Raw genomic sequence first — 23145 nt, 5'->3', positions numbered from 1 at the left:
TCAATATAAGATATTCATTATATTAGACAGAATTGCAAAGTAAAATTGCTTGTTTTGATATAAAATGATTCACAATAAAAACATATTTATGATGCACAAAAACAGAGAATTAAATTGAAATTTAGCAAATAATGACGAGGATAATTGTGATTAAAACAGCTGAAATATATGTAATTTCATGTTGAGTGTAATACATTTAATAAAACAACCGAATGTCTGATTACTATTATTAAAATAATGCCGGCAAATACATTTAGTCTTATATTCTGTCTCTATTCAATCACCTCGCACAGTGGTTGGCGGGCCGTATGTAATTGATTGGAGGGCCACATGTGGCCCCCAGGCCACCAGTTTGACACGTGTTTTAAATGAAAACAGAATTATTTGTTGTCCTTTTTTTTCCATTCTGTCCTTTAAGCTGTTGGAATCAAAGGTGTTTTAAAATAAATAAATAAAGAAATGTATAAATAAATGATTAAACACACACACACACATCAGAGAATTGTGACAATGAATATGCATGTGCTTGAGAGAACTGTGTATATACCTGTCTGTATGTGTCTTGATGGTGCTCGTCGTTGCGGGAGTTGTAGTATTGCTGGATGAAGCCAAAATATTCTTGTCTCTTCCTCTGTAGGACGCTCTCTCTCCTCTCTGCATTGGCTGGCAGGTAACCCTGAGAGAAAGTGGGGGAAACACAAACAAGCAGAGATTTAAGATGAAATTCATTCAAGATAATGTAAAATATTATGACTACATCTAACAGAATCTAGTAATAAAATAGAGGTTTCAAGACTGAAATGAGTTTAGATTTGGAAGCTTACACTCAAAAGGTTAAGTAAAAATGGGAAATGCGTCGCCAGCTTTTAACCTTTAAAAAAATAATTGCATTGATATATATATATATATATATATATATATATATATATATCTGTATATATCAATTTTGACTTGAATGAGAGATATGGAGTAAAAGCCAGCAGACTAGAGACTGGAAAAAAAAAAAACTGGTCTGGCTCTGAGTTTCTCATCTTAATAACTCAGTTTAGCAGTTTAGATATTGGTTGTTACAATTTAATATAACTCCAAAGAGCAAAAACAACAATATCCCATTTATTTATTTATTTTGCACATACCGTCACTGTCTATTAAAGTGCCACTTGGGTGTTTGTTTGTTTTTAATTATGCAGATTACAGAAAGATGAGATGACAAATGATTATATTTCATTAACATGGCGTTTCATCTTTTGCCAAAATAAAAGCTAATATGTTGTTGTTTACAAATTGTGGAACTATTCCTTTATTAATACATAAACCTTGTGTTGTTTTTTTTTTGTTTTTTTTTTAAAAAAAGGTCTGTAATTAACTCTAAATATTTCTCATGCCTTGTGGCACAGTTCCAATCACAGTGCACAGTAAACTAACACACTAGTCTGTTTAGATCGCGTTGTCTGGATTCCAGTTGCGTTCACATGGGACTCGTTAATTGAGTTCTATAGATACTCAGACAGACCATCTTTTCAGAAACCACACAGCCTTTCATGTTGTCTGTCTCACGCTTACTTATCCAACAGCATAGCACCGTTAATGAGCATTTATTTTGAATCTTTTGTTCTAAAGCCTTGACCGGTTTTTGAGGACATTAGCCAAGTCCAATCAAAAACTAAATACCACCACTGGACATGTAGAATTGATAAATGATACACTTCTTCTTAGGGGAGGTACTATTCCTTTTATGTATCAGACCATTTTTGAACACACTTTTCTCAAAGTTTATACCCTCCTTGTGCAGTCGGGCTTATGCAATGAGAAGAAAAGCGAGAGTTGGCACCGGAGGCTTGTTAAGTTAAAAACTTCAAAACAAAACTCAAACATGACTGCTGGCCCTCAAAACATGGCCCTGTGATGAAACCCTGGATTGTCTTCCTCTTCCTACGAAAGGTCCCCCGTGTAGCTGTGACAGACTTTGTGACGCCTCGTGTGCCATGCGTAGACATTTTGTTTGTGCAGCTTTTGACACTGGAGCCATTTATCCCTAATTCCTAAATCCCTAATCTTCTAGTGACCAACATCCTATGGCATCCTATGAACTGTAATACTTGTATTGTATTCTCATTAGTGAGAAGTATTTTAAACGCCACACGTGTATATATGGCACTTTTTCTACATGTGATGAGTCATCCAGTCTATCTACTGATGAAGAGCATGTCATTAGACAAACTTCATTACAAACTTTGCAGTAACCAGACTGGAGTTTTAATTTGTAATTTTAACATATTTTATCATAAAACTGAAGACTAGTGTAAATCAAAGTTATGGATCACACCTAATAAGCAGTCCTTTAAGCTACTGTTTTTGTTTTTGTTGATGGTTGGATAAAATCTGTTTCCCTCATCACGCCTGTTTTGCATCTCCCTATTAATTAACGGTGCACGGCTCGTCTCTGGGAGCGACCTCTTGCAGATTTCTACGACTAACTGCGCACGGTTCGCAGCAAAAACATGCAGTGAAGTTGATCTTACTTCACCGTTTCAGCATCTATATCCGATGCCTACTGTGTCACAAACGTTTCAATTGTAAAATAATATTTGCAGCATTTACGCATGTAAAGATGAGTCCTGATGAGTACAGAGAATAATTTGGAGTTTTTAAATGTGTTGTTTTAAGATGTTAAAAGACAAACTCAGTGGGAAATATAATGACCGGAGATACACAGTGGGTGTGAATGACAAACACACACTGACACAGCAGATCAGTGCTGCCAACAGAATGTAATGGCTGTTTAAAATGTCCCTCCTCAAATCTCAATGAGTTCCATACCTTTAAGCACATTTGTATTCATATGTTCTTCTCATTCGTCTCTTTGTCTCTTACATTGATTTGACATTGCTGAAAATTTAAGTTGAGCATTTCTTTTCTGAGAGCACATTTGGCTGCAGCTCCCACATACACACACCTCACACTTTAATAGAATCATCAGAATCAAAATAAAACTCTCGTCTGCCTGCACCAACAAAGACAGTCTTCACATGAATACCAGACCTTAAGAGTCTGACGGTGCCTCCGTGTGTGGGTGTGCATTTCTGTCTCCGTCATGAGTGTGCCGTCTCTTGATGTTCGAAGTTCGCAATGACTTTATTATAAACACGCTACCGAGGCAGACAGGAACGCACAAACTATAAATGTCTGGCAACTCTCAAAAAGAAAATCAATAGGAGCAGCAGCGAAACGTTGTTGTTTTTTTTTCCTGTTCATTTTCACTTCTTAAAAAGAAAGGAAGACGAAGAAGAAACACAGGTGAGAGGATTAGATTGTCTGCAGACACACACATTAATATTTATACAATATATATGTTAGGGCAGCACAATAAATCGTGCAAAAAAAAAAAAAGAAATCGCACCAGAGAATCGTGATCTCAATTCTAAGCAAAAAAATTGTGATTCATATTTTTTCCCAGAATCGTGCACCCCTAAAATACATTCACATTTCTCCTCATTCAGCACATCTATCATTTTAGGTATTTCTTTTTCTTTTAATCTGTTGTTTACAGTCACTGACCCTAAGAACAAAAAATGTAAATCTTTGCACAAGAAAAAAAAAGAAAAAAGGAAATCACTCTGAAGGAGGCAGATGCTTCCAAACTCACTGCCCCACCTCCCTGACTCGTGCCAGTCAGCCAGACGGTCACACTGACGGGGACTTTTTTTTGTCCCCCACATTCACAGTCTGCCAAAAAGGCCATGCATCATCACGTGAGGCAACGTCTCCATGCACAAACACACCCGGTGCACGCACACGAACCGAAAACACAACGGGTCAGCTACAACGCAGCAAGCTCCAGTGGGAGGTGAACTCTGCCAAATGAAGGGAGGTGGGATAGAGAGAGAGTGTGTGTGTGTGTGTGTGTGTGTGTGTGTGTGTGTGTGTGTGTGTGTGTGTGTGTGTGTGTGTGTGTGTTGAAGGTTAATGGACAGCTTAGTAGAGGTCAATCACACTGCAGCTGGACACACACAGGAGTTTGAGGAAAATAAGGTGGATGTAAACTGTGTCAAAGAAGACAGTCAGTTTATTTATAATCGTGAAAAGTACTTATAGGACTTTGAGAGAGGAGGGATATAAAGAAGTTTTTCAGAATATAAACACACTTGAGCTGCATTCAGATGGCCGGTGCACGTATTTTTGTTATTATTAACTCTCAGTTTACCGTTATTTCCCCTTCCAATTTCTATTTTTCAATAACATTTCACAAAGAAATGCATGCCCTCACAGAAGAGATTTCTTTTTCCATTTTCATGTTGGCATCAGTGATGTGGCTCTAGAATTCCACTCATAATGCTTTGCCATGTGGTCCATCTACTCCAAATCCTAACTTAATGACATAACAAAATATCTTAAAAGGCCTTCAATCTATAGGTTATGTGAAGTTAAGACAATATGACACCTACGGTCAATTTAGAGTGTCCACTTTACCTTATCCCCATGTTGCATGTTTTTGGACTGTGGAAGAAAGCCGGAGAACCCGAAGAAAACCTACACACACACACACGGGAAGAACATGCAAACTCCGTGCAGGAAGGCCCTTGTTCCGACGGGGTCACGAACCGGGGTTGTGCTGCTAAGGCAGGAGTGCTTACCACTATACCAACTGTGTGGCCCAAATAATACAACCAATAAATAAATAAATAAAAAATACAAAAATAAAAATAAATTAAAAAATGGCTATCAGAGATTATAGAAGATGACAGTGTTAAGAGCAACAGCATGGACAGCTGTAGTAAGAAGCTTACGTTTCAGATTTGTTTCATAGGATTCATCCGGTCACAAATATGAGCAGCAGCCGGATCTTTCGAGGCTTTTCAGTGAAATCTTAAAATCTATTCTGTAACTCATCGAGAACCATTGAAGGGCAGCAAAGATGAAGTGGTTTTTTTGTGATGTGGTCTGTTCTTGTAGAACACAAAGGCAGTGTTTCATGAGTGGATGGTTGTTTGTCTCTATATGGGGCTTTTTTAGTACCTATCTCTGGCGTGACGTCACCACACTGCCGGCCAGTGATCAGAGGCCACTGATCTGGTCAGAGTGCCGTCACAGGAAGAGACGTCCGACACAGAAATCCATCTTAACAGTGCCAAACTGCAGATCAGTTAAAACTACTTAACAATCCTGAAAAACGTTGGTTAATCGCCAACAACTACCAGGGGAATCTCTAAAAATCTCAGTATTTAACAGAGGAGGCGTATTTAGCGACAGCACTGCTGATCGAGACCGGCATCAGAAACCCTGCCGCTGTATTTCAGTCCAGTGACTGTGTCAGACGGAGTCTGTGCTCCGGTCATGGAGGAAGTACTGAACAAGTAGTTTTAATTTACTGATTCTAGTGATTTGATTCAGTTACACTGAAAACAACTGCTTTACAAGTCACTAGTCACTGGTGTGTGTGTGTGTGTGTGTGTCACGTGTAAAACAAAGTCACCGCAGTTTCATGCAGCCGTGCTGTGTTGTCTCCGCCCACTTTGAGTAGGTACTTTTTTACATTACATCAGAAAAGACATACAAACGGTTTGCCTTTCTTTTAAAAAAGCGCAGACTTTAAAAAAAAAAAGAACAACTAACTCACGATTCAAGTGTACTCATCCGACAACCTGAGTGAATCATTTCCATTAAATAAGTGGTCTACGGGAGAGAGATGGAGGCTAAAAGCAAACAAAGCATGAAAGTTCAGAGAGAACTGCCACTCGTACAAAATGTGGCACCGCAGGGCTTCAACGGTGCTGCCTCTGTTTATCAGTCAACAGAAAGTGCATCTCTTCATTATCCATTTCAACAATCGACTACTCAATCCTTTCCTTCTGTCTAATGGATCATCCACATCAGTCAACGTTCAGGAGAAATATGCTTGTGGAATCCATTTGGGGAGTTCAATTTTATTTTTCCCCCTTGCAGTAAATTGATTTCTACTTAGCAGGAGCGCATCATCTTGGAAGAGCAGTCTGGAAACAAACTGTCCTGCTCCCGGCTCAGCAAAAGGCGAACAAACTAAACTGAACTTTCTGACTCAACTTTCTTTCTGACTCTGTAACTTTGTATCCTCGATTGGTTTGAGATAAACAACAGCCTAGCAAGGAGAGTCTTCCTGTGTACAGTTCAAATTGATGCATGCGTGTTCAGACTGTTATTTTTTATCCAAATTCCTGATATCTATTTGAATGTTGGCATTCAAAATAAGCAGCCAGGAAGTGCATTACATAAACTAATAACGCTTAGCTTTTCTACATTTTTGGCCAAAACATGTATGTGTAATAGTAGGGAATAAAAAAAAATGTATTCAATGTTCCAAACCCTTATTAAAACAAGAGTCCATTTAAAATGACCTTATCAACCTGATGCCACAGATGAGGTTTACTTTTCACCCTCTAACATCTAAGCCTCAAAAATGTCCTGTAACTAAGTGCTTTTGCCCATGTTTCCAGAATAACTTTTAATATCTGGCAGTTATTTACAATTTACTGCATGATAAAATGGTGTTTTAACAATTTAAAATCAAGAAAAACAAAATGCTTTATTTAAAAAAATAAATAAATAAATCACTGTAGTTGTACACAAACACCAGATTTTGTGTGTTAAATTTGAACATTTTAACAGTATAACAACATATTTAAAATAACATTTCTTGTCCAAAAATCCAATAGCATAAACCGCCACGTCATTACGGTAATGCAAAGTGTGCATGCGCAAACGTGTCATCTGCGTTACGCTCAGTGTTATTAAGTGTAACACATAACTTGATAAAACTAAATAATAATCAAAATACTATGGTGAATGTGATCTTACTTCCTGGTTACAGAAGGAATTGAAATCAAGGTTTTTAACTTTGAAAGTGAAATAATCGGTCAGTGTCAGGCAGAGCGTGGTGCCATATTTCACTCATCTTCACTATTTAAGATTTTTAAGATGCTTTAAATGCAGAGAGCAAATATATACATTCACAAAGGTGTCATCTTTCAATTTTTACTCCTGGATCTGATTAAAGGGGATCTACTTATGTCTCCTTTTCTTGAGTGGTAACAGTGGATCCTCCTCTTCTCATGAACTACACAAGACCGGTACAGACTGAGAAGGGTACAAAATGTTCCAGCGAGACGAGAGATGATTCTAACACTGCAAGCCAATTGAGGTCAAATACAAGTCTGTCTCAAATGAAAAAGAAAATCACATTGTTCTTTTCTCTCAGGCCATTATGCATACTGTTGCAGGTTAACAGTTTAACATAATAATCTCGAAATCTGTCCCTGCCGCCACTGCTCCTCAATACATCTCATCTAACACTTTAGCCTTATCAATATTTCCACAGCCAGTTAGTTTTCCACTCTCCCACTACTTCACATTTAACAGCCACACTCCATTAGCAAATGTACATATCGCCACAGGCTGACATTCTTTCACAAAGCACAAAATCCATTTAATTTCCTCCTTTCTGCTTCAGGCTCGGACACCAAGTGCTCTTTAAACAAATTAAATAAGACGGTATTATTTCTGAAATAACACAGGGTTCAATCGAATGTGTTTCTGAGGCTGTGGGCAAGCAGCTCCCAAAAAAAAAAGAAAAAATGGATGGAGGTGGAGAGAGCTATGCAGTCGGCAATGGTTTTTTAATTTCCACACTGGTTAAAAAGAGGGGGACGCGTTTTGACATGGTGGTAAATGAAGCCCATTGGGACACATCTGACCACAGTGGGTAAAACTGTGTCTTATCTTTGTCAGGTAAAGAAAAGAGGAGCTCAAGCATGCCTGCTGGAGGGGGGGGGTGGGGGGGAATCAAATAAGTTGGCGCACACTAGTGAGCAGGAGAAGGGCACAAGGGACACCAGTGGAGTGAAGTTTTATTAGGTGCCTCTGCCAAGGTTATAGAATACCATTGGCTGTGAGTCTCAGTGAGAGTGTGTGTGTGTGTGTGTGTGTGTGTGTGTGTGTGTGTGTGTGCAAAACGGCGAATAGATTTTTCGAGACTGATCCCTCCTATCTATTTCTCCACTGGGTCACACCACAGACAGGACAGAAAAGGCAGTCAAGTGTTATGAAACTTCAGATGATTTGGGAGCTTTTGACACCGTGGCACACGTTTCACTTTAAGCCAAACCTTGGGTTTACTTTAGGACCTACAAATCGATTGCAATGTCCGGGATTGTGGCCTAGGTAGTCAAAATAGCTCCAAGCGTTATTATTTAAAGTCCTCTGAACTCAAGTGCCCTCACGGACACACAGCTAGTTTGTTAAGGTGCAATTGAATTTGTGGTGGTGAGTCTGGTAGCCAATGCGGCAATTTGTTGTTGTTGTTTTTTTTTTGTTTTTTTTACAAAACAGAAAGAAAGTTGAGAAATAAAACTGAATCTGTCTGAAATACTAAAGGGAAATGAATGGGTTCTTTGGGAGCTTCAGGGCTTCAGAGGTTGTGTATTTAACAGTATTTATGGCATAAAGACAAATGTGGAACAAAAAAAGAGAGCGTACAGTGTTTCTGCAGTTTTTCTACCAAGATAAATTGCAACTTTTTCAGACTTTTAAATACAATGCAGAATACTTGTTTATCACTTGGGACATGGTCATAAAAAAGTAAACCACCAGGGACAAAGCTATGCAACGTTGCAGCATTAAAAAAAAAGATGGATTTACCAGTTTGAAATGACCAATGCATTTTAAGCAGACTGAAGGTTTCTTTTGTCCTTTAAAAGACAAAAAAGCCCGAGGTATAGAAAAGGGAAAAATATTTGAGGGTAGTAATTTCTTGAGACTTTCTAAAGTCTCAAGAAAAGTTAACTTACTATAATAATTCAGGCAGTGCACGTATCATATGATTTACCTAATAAAGACCCGAAGTGCAGCTACATTTTAAATGTTAGAAAAGGGTGAATATTTTAGACTCTATGAATGTTGGTAGTAATATAACTTTCAATAAATTTTTTGACATTTTGCCAAATACACTTGTTTACTTTTTTTTACTGAGAATTAGTTCAGACACAACTCGCTCATGTCTGTGGAAAAAAGGTAGCGCTAAAGCCATGGTGTGATATCTTAGTTTAGGGTAAAGACTGGAGTCAGGGAGACAGAGCTAATCTGGGTCTGTTCAAATTCTAGTGTCAGCACCACTTTTTTGGCTACAATTTGATAAACAACTGTAAAAAACTCTTGGAGGATAGTTTCTAAATCTCTACTTCTGTATCGTTTTGGTTTTTTGTAGTTCTCTTACTTCTTTGCACATCTTACAATCCCCATGCACCTCTGCTGCCTCCTTTTTTTTTTTTTAAGTTTTATCTCTGCAGGGAAGAAGAGGTGCTCGAGCTGTAATCGATACAGGTCACAGGCCAGCTGTGCTTCACAACTCCCCCGAAGTTCACCATGGTGTTTGTCGGGCTGTAACAGGTATTGTTAATGTTGTCCAATTCATAGTTTAATAGCGACAAAAGTTCCCTGTGGTGGTATCAAACAATAAGAGGAAGATAGTGAGAACTACGGTGACCTTTAGAGCATCCATCATCGTTGATGCACAGATGCACAGCAATATGGTGCATCCTGTTGTGGATTGTTGGCATATGTGACAATAAGCAACAATCCAAAGACCAAGTGCCCAACAGACCAAGAGAGCACAAAGGGAGGGTATGGACGAATGTGAGTGAGGAAGTCGCACTGCCTGGTAATTTCTGAAAATAATGTGTGCATCATTCAAGCAGCTCATGATTCAAGCTGTTGGTCGCACTGTTGTTGGTTGTTAGTTAGCGCCAGCATTAGCCCCAGGCGAGAAGTCACCAGTTGGCTCACGTTACGCACACAGGAACACACAGATGATCCAGTGGCGCTAATTGAAAGAGTAACGTGACGCTATCACCATTACCAGCGTTTTAAAAATAAATAACAGCTTAAGTTGCACAGAACCTAAAATAATCATCTCATCATTAGGTATGAGTGGACTTATGTTATGAGTAAATGTTGTACCATGGATACGATCACAACTACACAACAGATATTGTACCATGGACATGTTACAGCAACATTATTGTATTATGAGATTTTGATATTTCATGCTTATTGCATACCACACAAACATAAATTATTTTACCAATTACAAGCGTATTTACTGAGAGAAGACAAAACCCCTAAAAAAACAAAAACAAACAAACGGTGCACTAAATTAGTAAGAGTGACCTCCTCTTCCCCGCTCTCCCCTGAGCATATCTCCCGACACTGTAGCCAGCGTTTCTCGATTTCATACATTGCTAAGAGCCATCACTTCACTAGAGTGCTAAACAAAGCAGTCGTTAATGGTTAAAGCACCCAGTAGGTGCCTACCACAAAGGAAAAAAAAACAGTCACACACACACAAACACACAGTCACACACACTCCTTTAATGACATCTTTTCTGCGGCACATTAGGTATTGTGCGGTAATTAATGGAAGAGTCATGGCGCTCAAAAAGCCAGTGTTCTCTCTGCAGACTAGGAGCTGTATTCCACAACAATGGCTTAATGAGTAAACACACGGCGCCTCTCATGAATAAATTATTTGTGCCTCGCAATTAATTTTCCCGACTGAAGTTTGAAAAAAAAAAAAAAAGAGCAGGACTATTACCAGTCTTCATTAATCAAAAAAGGGAGGGGATACGGTGATAAAACATGACAGCAACTTTGTGTGTCTGTGTGTGTGCGCACGCGCGTGTGCCCAAGATCATCGGTAATGTGTTTATTTGTGCAATTTTATCTGTGTGCAATTGTGTGGATTTGATTAATCTGTGTTTATGAGGGTTTGTGAATGAGGTCACATTGGGTTTTTTTTTTTTCCCTCCGAGTCCTTTAGTATTTAAATGTTTTTGTGAGTGTTTCTCTCAAAAAATATTCAACACAATTTAGGAATTGGTGTTTAAATGTACAGTTTTTGTACTTACTGAAAGGAGTTTCCATGTGATCGGCCGGACCTGTCTTGGAATTCCAGACCAGCTGAGTTTCCGCAGCTCCTCTGTAAAAAAAAAATAGACATAAGTAATGTAAGAATTCATCACAGAGGTTATTTTTTTACTTTATTATGTAATGCTCAAAAACGGAAGCCATTTCTGATTTTGAGCATTACATAATAAAGTCTGTGGGTGGCAGAAGCAGACAACTGACATGATACAGCATGTATCTCAAACATGTCCATTACCTTTGCTGTTAACTGTGTAGCACAATCATATGATGAGGTTGTAGCAAACACACACACGCCTAGTGCACACAGTGATGTTGATAATTACTTGACAATTTATGTCCTGATCTTGATTATGAAGTAAGATGGTTCAACTTTCCAATTTAATTCATCCCTATTAACGCAGTTGTTTCAATTTGAGGCGCAGGGGAAGATAATATAGCACAAACTGTAGTGATCTGTTACTCAAACTAACAAGTAGAGACTTCCTAATATAAAAAAAATCAATTTACACAAGGACACAAATGTATCCTCACAAAAAAGTTTTTGGGTGGAAAAGCGAGTTCTTTTTATTTAACCATTGAATCAATTGCAGAGTCTGCCAACATGTCATCCAACCATATCCTCACTATCTTAACTTCCCCTCTCATCTGTCTGTCTTTTTCTCCCTTGACTGAAATTACATGATGGGATAGAAGTGGATTATTGACTACGTTCTCCTCGGGCTGAGTAGCGGAGCCGGTGGGCTGTAATGTAAAATAAATGTGATGGAGAAGTGCAAATTGAAGTTTTAAATTGGAAGAGAGTCATTCCCTTTGGGTCTAAGAAGACCCAGAAAATATAGCTGAAAGCTACAAAGTGCTACAGATTACATTCAAAGCGTGCCCATCTCCCTCTATCTCTCTCTCTCTCTCTCTGAAACACACGCATCCACAGAAGAAGAGGACAGTTAGGTGTGAGGATTAGCAATGATATAACAATGACAATGCTTTTGTCTTGTGGTATGTAGCAACCCGTGTCTTCCGTTTCATCCCATTTTAAGTCGATGGAATGTAAAAAGCAGACTAAGAAAAAGGTGTAGGCTCTGATTTCAAGACGAGATCATATTCATAAACAGAAGACAAAGGCCATTGTGTATAGTCTCACGGCCTCTATAAGACGTTTGCTCAAGGCCTTGCCCTGATGTCCACACCCAGTGCCATGGATCATGTTTTTGGCTATGACGTAGTGGCCCCAGTTACACGTTTCAGATCATGTGAATCGTTGCCGAGTGACCTTATCTACCTTCACGAAGGAGGTCAGGTTATTAAAGATGACTGTGTTCTTCAGCACTTTTTTTTATTCATTTATTTTTTTTTTTTGAAAAGGAGCCTGAGGATCCGGGATGAGTTCTCACTGACATTAACTCATCCATTATTCACAGAGAGGTCTCCCTCTTTTCTAAGGCCCTTCAACTCTACAAACCTCCCATTAGCATTCAATAAAACGAGCTGCCAACGCCAAACTGAGACAAATATAAACCCACAATGGAAATTTCTTCACTTGTAATTGCAACTGCCACTGTTTTACCTGCATTCCAAGAATGAGGGGAAGAGGCAAAATTGATTTCTGTGCAAATGAAAAGGCATTGTCCTTTCTGGAGGTTAAAAAAGGAAAGAGAAAAACATAACAAATGTACCTAATGAATAAGCCAAATTCTTTGACTCTCATTCCAGGCACTGGCCTAAAATTGATAAGCCCTTCACAGAGAGTGAACAGTATTGATTAGTGCTGCCAAATGACTCTGCCTTGCCTGTTCTTCAAGGCAAATGCAATGAAGAGTCAGTGACAGATAGCAGAATAGGAAACAGCAATCACCTAAACAGGAATGGGCTAAGTCCATTGGCTAAATTGAGTGAAACGCATTAGAGCTTGTTCAACTGATGGGAGAAGCTATTTATTCCCTATAGTTCCTGTGCATCTTCCACTTAAAAGTTCTCTCTTACCCTGTCCCCTGTGACTTTAATTATATAGAAATCCAATACAGTGATCTAGTGCACAGCATGGCTCTGTTGGTTTGGAGGCTGTCAGACAACCACAGTATGGGAAGGTTTCGATTACCCCAAGGCCTACTGTGCAGTAGTTAACTGCACTTAAAACAAAGATTTAAAAAACTCTCTCAGACATGACTAAGGTAACAAAGGTAAAGGTACTGCTGGTGGATTCTCTTCATCTCTGCTCACAGCGAGTGGAGGGCAGTGTATGGACATGTGTGCATCCGTTTCTGATGTATGCAATAGAATCATCTGCATCTAAATCAACTTTAGTCTGTCTTGACACTTACCATCTTGAGTGTGATGATGTCTAATAAAGGCCTCAATGTCAATTTAACTGAAAAGTAACTATTGAATGTACTGATGAAGGGATTAGGAGGCCCCACTTTCACAGTCTGTATTCATACTGAAAAAGTGGGCTAACACTTAATCAGAAATTCCAAATGGGGGGGGTTAATATTAAAATAAAGAAGAAGAAAGAAGAAGAAATCTGTAAAGAAAAAAAAGACAGTGATGTTATGTTGTTTCGCTGTAAAAATGGAGGACGCACACAAACTAAAATGTCCTCCTATGTGGACAATCATAACAACAAAGCATCTGAAAAGTCAAAGTATTATCGGTCCTACACCAAAGACAACAAAAGAAATGTACAAATGCATGGACGAAGCTGTTCATAGATGAGCTGCACAACACGTGATCAGCCTCACGTGACTATTTGTTTTTAAATTATGTCATCTTGTTTGTTTTTGTGGACGTGTGTGTGTGCGCGCACCTCGGGGGGGATATCTAAAATTTTTTGAGAGGAATGGTGTCACATTATTTTCATTCAAGCATGATTTGGGGGAAAAAGTGACAGCCTGACTATGCACTGGAGTTGCTGCCAGTCCCATTGTTGTTTCCAAGCTCAGGAAACACCTAGTAATGAGTTTTGACTGTTGATTGCTTCAAAAAAAGTATTTTTTATATATATATATTTTATTTCACAGCTCCCCATTTTTGATATCTCTGAAATCTCTGCAGCCAAACCTACACAACTGAACCACGAGGCCATTCACGGTGACATCTGCTTTTTACGCGTGCAGAGCAGGGCAGCTGAAGAGCAGTTATAGAGAATTCATTTAAGTCTAACAGGGTGAAATCGTTATCCTGTGTGCACCTCCACATTCATTACGCTCCTAACGGCGAGTCAAGAGTGTCTCTCCTCATGCCTTGCACCCTTTGAACCTTCATTTGCACTGTCAGACAAAGAAATTAGTCCATGAATCTTTTGGACTCGGGCTTAATTAAACTATGTTATATTTCCCCTACCTGGCATTAATCTCGCCATGGGGGTACAGAGGAGGGGTGAAGAAGGAACGTGGGGCACAAATTGGCTAATGGTCTCATCCTCATGCTGCGGTGATCTCACCTCTGGTCAGAGGTTTTCTAAGACTGGTTTTGTGGAGGAATGAACGTGTGCACTGCAGAGGCTCCTTGTGTGGGCATATGTAAATGTGTGGAAAGGGCAAGGAGCAAATATTTACTTGGAGCCATGTGGCCAGCAATAGCGATTGTGCATGTTATGCCCATACATCAAACGGTTTGCAGTAAACCCCAGACACAGCCTATTTCAAACTCTCTACAGCAGAGAGCCGGGCAGACCACTGAAGAATCCACAGTTTGATGACCACGACCTACAGTTTGACTGGCAGAGCCCTGACACTCTGCAGTGGGAGAGTACATTGTAAATTGTACCAGGATAAATAATGTCTCACCATACTCTTCCAGTTTCACACATTGTAATTAGTCCCAGGCTAAAAAGGCTGCTTTGAGAGAAGATCCCCTCATGGAAACACATAATCCATAATCCATCTGTGAAATAAATTCCATGGTGACACTTTATTCTAATGCAAATACACTCTCAAAGGAAATGCATCTATTCCACTTTCTCCTAAATGCTCACTACAGCATACAGCAGCACTCCTCTGAGCTCTAATTCCTCAGAAATCATCTCTGTAGAATACAAGTCCATTTCCAAAGGTGGGCAGAGACAGAGAGTGAGGGCGATGTGAGCATAGCTGACACTCAGGCTAAATTGCAGATGTCATTTCATTAGTGAAAGCCTAGCTCATCTCTCAGAAAACATATCTGACTCTCTAGGGCCTACCTTGTGCATTATAAATGAGGCAGTCAAGTTTTTCATCTTTGGAATAAATTAAAGGCATTCTATAACATTTAAAAAAAAAGAAATTATCTGTTGTTTTTGCTCCGTGGGCACGTATCACAATGTGCCTAAAAAAGGATTCTGCAGCTGTCCTCTGAGGCAACAAGATCCCAGAGAATAAAGAAAACAGTGCAAACAAGCCCACAAATGATGTCACTCTCCCTACATGCGGTAATCTGTACATCCAAAACTAATTTTCTTCAACAGGTCTCGGTACAAACAATGCAGCAGCAACTCATTAAGCCAAAACTCCAGTTACAGTCAATTCACCAGGCAATTATTTAAAATTATATGCACACGGGTACAAGAGACAACACAATTTTCCTAATGGGACCAATAAAGTATCACGTAATTTTTGCACATGCATTAAAATTGGTGTGATCGGGAATGAGGACGTTTAATATGCTGGTAAGCGCAGACCTCCGGGGGAATTAGTCAGGAGGAATCTTTTTTCCTACCCAGCATGAAAACACCTGTAACATCGGCAATGTGCAACTCAAGGGCAGCCGCTGCTAGTCTTCCCTCTGCATGTCTACTGTATTCCATTATGCATGAACTTACACGGGTGCACTTTGTCTTGGCTGGAGTTAAGCTGGGGACAACAGGGGGTGATTAGGACACCATGTACCTTCTGTTGAACACCCACAACAGCTGTTCTGATGTGGGACCCTCGTAGGTAATGAATGCTCAATGACTCTTGAAATGTTAAGGGGGCAAAATATAACTAAATATCATAATTTCTTTTCATTAAAACTTATTTAACCAAGCAATAAAAGCAAAGGAATTGAGTAGTTTAAAATGAAAGGAAGGGGCACAACACAATGTGGAAATTCCCATTGCAGTCACTCATGTACCTTTGCCTACAGCAGCGTTGGTGCGCCAGATGGGGATTGGGTGTCTTCATAAAGGCCACCTCAAGTGTACAGTACTTGCTGAGAGCAGAGAATGTGTCTTATTCACCTTTCTGGCCCAGATTCTCTCGGCCTGCATGGGGATTTGGACCACTTACATGTGGGTCACAGCACCATTGCTTTAACATTTCAGCTACATGGACACACTTTTGCAGTAGTCAAGGCCTAAACGGACAGATAAAGTGAAACTGGAACTTGGTTTTCACAACTACAAATTTTTTTTCAAAAAAACAAAAGACAAATGACTAAAAACTAGGATTTCAACTAACCATTAATTTCATAATGGATAAATCTGTCAATTATTTTCTCGATTCATCAATTAGTTGTTTGGTCGATAAATTGTAAGAAAATATTTGATTTGATTTTGGTTAGTGTTACCCAAAACTCAAAATGCTGATGTCCACAAAGAAATTCTTTGTTATATGGTGCAAAAAAACTTTTAAATTTAAATTAATAGTCGATTAATCCTTGCAGCCTTACTAAAAAACCCAGCCTTGGAATAAAGGCTTACTATAAGGCAGGTCATTTTAATTTAAGTCCAACTGCAGCTCTAGCCTAATGGATATAGACAAACACAGCAGTGATGCAAGTACCCCTGCTGCCATACAGGCACATTTTCATGGTAGCTGTAGTGGTTTGTTTATATGATGACAAATGAACAGCTTCTAAATTTAACTACCTGGTGGAGTGGATGCCAATTTACCCTTAAATGTGAAAAATAAAAATAATTAATTAAAAATGTTCAGAGACAATGATGAAAGAGGGGCAGGATGTGATGATAGGACTCTATCTTGCTAATGTTAACTAAGGATCCCTTAAGAATTTTAGAAGTTAGATAATTATCTCCACTGTACATAAATGGTGCATTTACAATGATGTGCCACCATAAGAGTAATCATACACCAAGTGGACTAAAACAACGAGGTTCGAAGAGCTTTTGAAAGCGAGTAAGAGCTCTTACTACAAACGTGTGCGTGTGTTTATGCGGGATTTTGAATGTAATTGTGCAAAAATGAACCTGCACACAACTGTCTACCTGCCTGTCATTCAGTCTGCCTACCTATTTGCATGGTTCTCTATAAAGGAGCCAGTAAGAAGAATAGAAGACTGTGGAGAAGGGAGAAGGTGCTGTCAGTCATTGCTGGCTGAACAAGGAGCTGATAGGAGCAGGAGAGAAGATGGTTGGCGGGCCGGAGCCATGCACTATTCAGGCAGCATTCAGACGGAGCGCGACCACTGGGGCAAAACACCACAGGGTTCTCGGCAACACACACGTTGACACATGTGAATACCGCACACACCTGCCAAAGCTTCAAAGGTTCATATTCCAGAACAGGATTTGCCTCAGCATATTCAGGGTGAGCACTGTAGAACCTCATTTCCACCAAGCGACACAGTGCAGTTTAGTTCACCACGGTGTGGTTTTGAGTGATAAACCTAGATGTGGTTTGGGTTTATGACACAGTGTGTGTAGGCCAGATGATGACAGCTGCACGAGCTACCTAAATACTGTAACATCACACCAGGACACAGTAAGCCAACAGTAAGGAACACTGAAGGACAGAGGGCATTTTGTGTTCTTTCCACCAAACATTGTTTGAGAAGGCAGCATGGAAAAACACCGCCATTTCTCACTACCATCACACGCAAGTGACGATTATCTGTTGACCAGTCAATAGACTGCAGTCAGTCTAGTTCCAACCTTTAGGAGCCTGACCACTGTTCTTGGTACCCCAGTGGAAGGGTGCCAAAAACCGGTGTGTTACAGATCAGTTATTTTGGTACCTTCTAAACATTTGATAATGGAGACGCAAATAATTGTACCTAACTGAAATGAACTGTACTGTGCTGTGCTATTTGGTGCAAACATGCTTAGCAGTAAGGTTTTCAAGTATAAAAAGGGAAGAAACGGGAAAGTGTGTTCAGACTTCTTAACACCACCATTTACTGTGCTTTACACTTTGAAAATACTGCGACACATACTCCCAAACACCTTGGACAATATTACAATGGTAAAAAGCAGATGAATGCTATTCCTTCTTGAACTGGGACAACCAGTGTCATCTGAAACCATTTGGCCAGTGTCAGGAAGACAATACAGTCAAGACAGATACCTTTATCATGCAGTGTATTAAAAAGTTAAGCTCCCCTCCTATAAACCTTGAATACTGTAAGAGTCCCGAACGGTCCAACTCATCTAGAGGACAAAGTGATGGCGCCGGGGAGCAGACGGCTCATAAACTAATGGGACTCTTGTAAAAAGATACTCCCCTCTGGATTATACCTGCTCGGGAGGCCTGATGGATGGCCCAGATGGCTGGGAGAGGACACCAAGCATAGATGAGTGAACAGGTGTGAGAATGTGTGTGTATGTGTGGGAAAGCGCTATAATAAGGACTTGTAAAGTCAATTCCATAGAGACTGCCTTGCCTTAAACTGATTTAGATGAAACAAGTTCTAAAATATTTGACCTAGTGACTTTTTAAAAAAATTATTTTATTTTTTAATTTCTGTTATGCCATTTTTGCTGGTAGTGATTATATTGGGAGGGATATTTTTTTATTCACCCATTCACTCACACTTTCATGCAGTGCGTCTATGGGCAGCGCATTTTCTGTCACTCATCTTTCATAACCATTCACACGCTGCCGGCACAGCCATCAGGAGCAACGTGGGGTTAAATGTCTTGCCCAAGGACACATCGGCATGTAGACTAGCGGATACCACAACCTTCAAGTTGAAAGATGACTCGCTCTATCACTGAGCTACCGTCGCCCCTTACACACTATGCAACTGAGAATAGTAGGTAAAGAAAAAAAAGGCACGCTGAGCCATTTTTCAAATGACTGAACATTCAATCCATGCAAAACTCAAATATCTCCATGAAGAAAATAGTTGGCGGCTGATTAAGACATTGATTAATCAATTTACTATCGCTATAATTTATTGTAATAGTAATGGATTAACAATTCAAAGATTAACAAAAAAACCTTGCCATCTTGTGATCTGTTAGGTTTGAGTCCTATGGTGTCGAAAACCAGAGGAGTTTTAAGTGATTCATATTTCAAATACCTCATGTTAACATTACCCTTAATATAAACAAGGTTATAACTAACGTCCAGTTTGGTGCTAGTTTGTGGTAGGATGAGAGCAGGAGTTACAAAGTGCCTTGGGGAAAGAACAACCTGACAGATGACTATATTATTACACACATATAATCTTGTAATAGCATTGAGACAAACTTCAGTGCATTGATGAAAAACAGACCTCGGGCTATAAGTCAATAAATCACAAAAATGTGCACAATGAGTTGTCAGGTTGAAGTGGAAATACTGCCAGTGGACACACAATCAGCAGTTTCTGGCGGCCAGTCGAGAACAGATGTGAACTGTACGGGCTGAGGTGTGTTCAGTCAAGCTTCTCTTACAGGTTCACATGGAAGGACAACATGGTGTAACGTATGAATAAACTAAACCAGGCAACCTGGGATGCTACTGACACAAAAGACAGCTGGTGCTTAGACCAACCTTATTAAGTCAGGTGTTTTGCCTGGGGACATGCTCGAAGGCAGTGCACACGCCAACATTCATGTGCACATATTACATACATATATATATACCCCTGACTGTTGGCATGGCTGTTGTGCGAGAGAGACACAGTGGAGTACACTTCTTAAAGCAGAAGTGAAATTACAAAATGCTGAGATTTTAAGATTCAGCATTCTCACTGTATCTAAAAATAAGTCACGTATTATCCAGAAAACAACATACAGCGCACTTTCGCTCCTTTGTAGCTTTCAGCAAATGCATGTTATTGATGTTTCAAATAAAAAAAAAACTTGCATTGAGACTTTACAAGAGAAAAAATTGAACTTACCATGACAGACTAATGTTACATCATCTCTTCTCTGCACTTTGCAAAAAAGAGTCGCACACAAAGAACTTGCTACACATGCACAGACGCATTAGGACTGAGTTCAGTTGAATTACATCACCACATTGATGGCAGGCTATTAACTTGGCAAACAGTGCTGATGTTAAGCCTGTCATATGGCCGCGGCTGTGTAACAGGATTGCACATTGTAGCACTTGAGTTATAGTGAGTAAGCAAGCAACGCATGGCAAAAAAGAAACAGGTCTGCCACAGCTTCTGCAGCGACGAAGATGGCAGAAGAGGAGAAGCTGTACTGTGATGCAGGTGCTGGTGGTGGATGTGTAACAAAGAGCTGTAGCACCCCCAACAGAGGGTAGAGGCATACCGGCAGGAAGCAATGTAATGAAAGAAGTGCAACTGCATAGTCTTGTTATGTGGGCATTTATTTGTTGTTTCTTCATTCTTAGTCATCAGTTTCTTTGTAATTGCTAGAAATTATGTTTTTTTAATGGTGTCTGTGTCCAGCATGCTTTTACCAAGGAGTTCACATGTGACGTGAACCTCCTAAATGACCACAAAGAGAGTAATCAGAGGGGAAAAAAAGAGGAAGACAAGTCACAAACAAGGAGAAGTATTGATGAAAAGGGGAAGGATAAATTGCCACGAGAAAAGAAAGAAGGATCATTGCCATAGCAACAGCAGTATTTCTGTGATCCAGCACTAACTGCTTGATGTCAGATGCCAGCTATTTGTCTTAAAGTCTATTAAAAATAAAACGCTATGCAGAAAGTCGGTAGAAACTTGGCGATGTTGCTTATCAAAGGGCAAGTGGCTCACAAGCAACTGAAAACATGAATAGCTTGAATCTATAACAAGATATGGAAAAAATATGACAGACCATCTTAACAAAAATGTCATCCTGGGTGGCTGCTGGAGGACCAAGACTGCTGTGTCAACCTGAACAAAAGTGACAGCACTTTTAACTATAAACTATTCACTGTTATTTATTTAGCCGGAGGGACTTAACTGGAAGGCTGGCATATTTGCTTCCTTGGCGAGCCAGTGACATGGAGCTGTCTCAAAATGAACGCTAAGCTCCGTTCGCTGGAGACAACCGTATTTCACTAATTCGGCAAAACCTAAAGGAAGAAAATAATGAAGGAGACAAGCCCCGTTTATTTCCAAGCTCATCGCATATGGAAAACAAAATGAGGAACAGGATAGGGGAAACAACGGCCCAGTTGAGGTGAGACAAGCCCTTTTGTGTGTACAAGTTTATTTATCGACGGGCTCTATGAATGATGAATGTCAATACCGAGGTCTGTACAAAATGCCGATAGGGAGTGAGGGGTTGAGCGGCGTTTCATTTCATTCCTGACGAGCGAATCGATGTCTTTTTACATGTTGTTCGGTTTGATTTTAATTTTCCCCTACAAATGATTAATTGGCAGTTCTCTACGGATGAACGTGATACAAGAGACTGAAACTTTGAAGTTCACTGCAGTCAAATACATCTGCATGTGCACATATGTAAATAGATTTTGCTGCAACAGCAGGAGGGTTTGAATCCAGGCCTACTCTTGGAAATCAGTTTAGCAAGAAGGGCACATACATCAAAAACACGTTTTTTTATTGGAATTAAAAACATAATGATTAATATTATAAACTGATTTAATGCTATATTGCTTTTATGACTTGCTTAAAAATTTCATAGTGATTGTGCTCAACTAATTCACTCAATATTCAAGTACATTCTTCCGATATCTGATTATTCGTGTAAAAAGACGTCATCTTCCGACATAAAACCCAGCGCAGCAGTAACAAGAAGTGAAACTCTTGTTACTGGATGGAGTTGCTATATCAGTCAGTTTTCCTTCCTCCTCAGTATCCCCGGCTGAAAGAACTCCCTCCTCACTGACCGCACAGTGGGTGCTGTGTTCAGGTTCATGCAACAGACAGGCTCGCCTCAGGACATCAGGAATAATTAGGCGAGATCAACCGGACATCAATCACCCTACTCTCGCACGTGCACGGGTCATCACCTTCTACATGACCTTACATGCTAAACAGGCCGCTGTCACAACCTGTCGCAAGGCTCGGCAGAGAGAGAGAGAGAGAGAAGGAACGAGGGGGAGAGAGGGGGAGTTAAAGAGACAGAGAGAAACTGACAGTGCTGTTAGAGATCTGAATGCATTGCACAGGTGATCGTGAAGGAAAGTCGGACAGGTATAAAAACTGAAATGATGTTGACAAGTAAAAGGAAAAGGGGGAAATCAGGTGAGTGAAGCTGCCTTCACTTCAGCTCACTGCAGGGCTTTTTTGAGTGGTTTCAGCAAAGTTTCATAACAGCTCAGACATGAAAAGTGAAACTTCGTGCTTCCGACAACCTGCAACTCAACGTACTGAAGCTACGATGCTATGGTATGAGCCACGTATATGGACGCTCGCGGTCAAACTGCCTGCCACACATTCAGACACAGACTAACTGTGGACTCAGGAGAGAAGCAGCCATGACATGTCACCATGGCTTGTCCCAAAAACATGGCGGCTGCGGCAATTAATGACACCGTTCAACTGAAGGGACCAGCTAATGCATCATCTCAGCCCTCCCTTGCTTCGAGCTTCAAGGACAGTCGGTCGAGTTTCTCTTTTACACAAGGGGGCGTCATCCCCGCTGACAGTGTCTACCAGTATGTGTGGAGAATCTGTATGCGTGGAAATGTGTCACAGACGGCAATGCGGGGAACAGTGACCTACGCATTACTGACAAGGAGTTTAATCCTTCTTGTCATCTTCCCCCTTCACGGAAAAGTCAAACAATCTGCTCGTGTGTAAATTGAAAAATGATATCAGTATTTCAAATCAGACGAACAACCTCATAAACCGAGGTCTTAAGACGACTGATAACAACAAGTTACTTAAGCTATTAACAGATTATTTTCAGTTACAGGTTTGAATTACTTCAACTGGTGGAAATTTTATTTTTCGTCGCTTTGTATTCTCATCTGTATCCCATTCTTTGCTGCCGCAATGACCCAATTTCCCCGAGGGAATCATTAAAGTTTCATCTTATCTTATCTTATCTGCCTCTATCCCTCTGCCCCGTTCCTTATCACCCCCCCTACCCTGACTCCTTCACTTAATTATGTCCTGTGAATGAAGTTCATCTTTCATGCT

General features: G+C 40.0%; 1 protein-coding gene across 3 annotated transcripts in view; it reads right to left on the bottom strand.

Annotated features, from left to right (window-relative positions):
* The window catches only part of tbc1d22a (TBC1 domain family, member 22a), a 116799-nt gene that overhangs the window by 82949 nt on the left and 10705 nt on the right, over positions 1-23145 (bottom strand). For all 3 annotated transcript variants that reach the window (XM_058624103.1, XM_058624106.1, XM_058624105.1), the window contains exons 6-7: positions 10935-11005; positions 548-676 (exon numbers count right to left, since the gene is read on the bottom strand). In XM_058624103.1, coding sequence (XP_058480086.1) covers positions 548-676; positions 10935-11005 — 200 coding nt within the window. The remainder of the gene's footprint in view (positions 1-547; positions 677-10934; positions 11006-23145) is intronic.

The sequence above is a fragment of the Solea solea genome, chromosome 3, assembly GCF_958295425.1.
Source record: "Solea solea chromosome 3, fSolSol10.1, whole genome shotgun sequence".
Classification (NCBI taxonomy): Eukaryota; Metazoa; Chordata; class Actinopteri; order Pleuronectiformes; family Soleidae; genus Solea; species Solea solea.
Note: the sequence above shows the minus strand (reverse complement) of the source record. Positions and strands in the feature narration are given on the sequence as shown.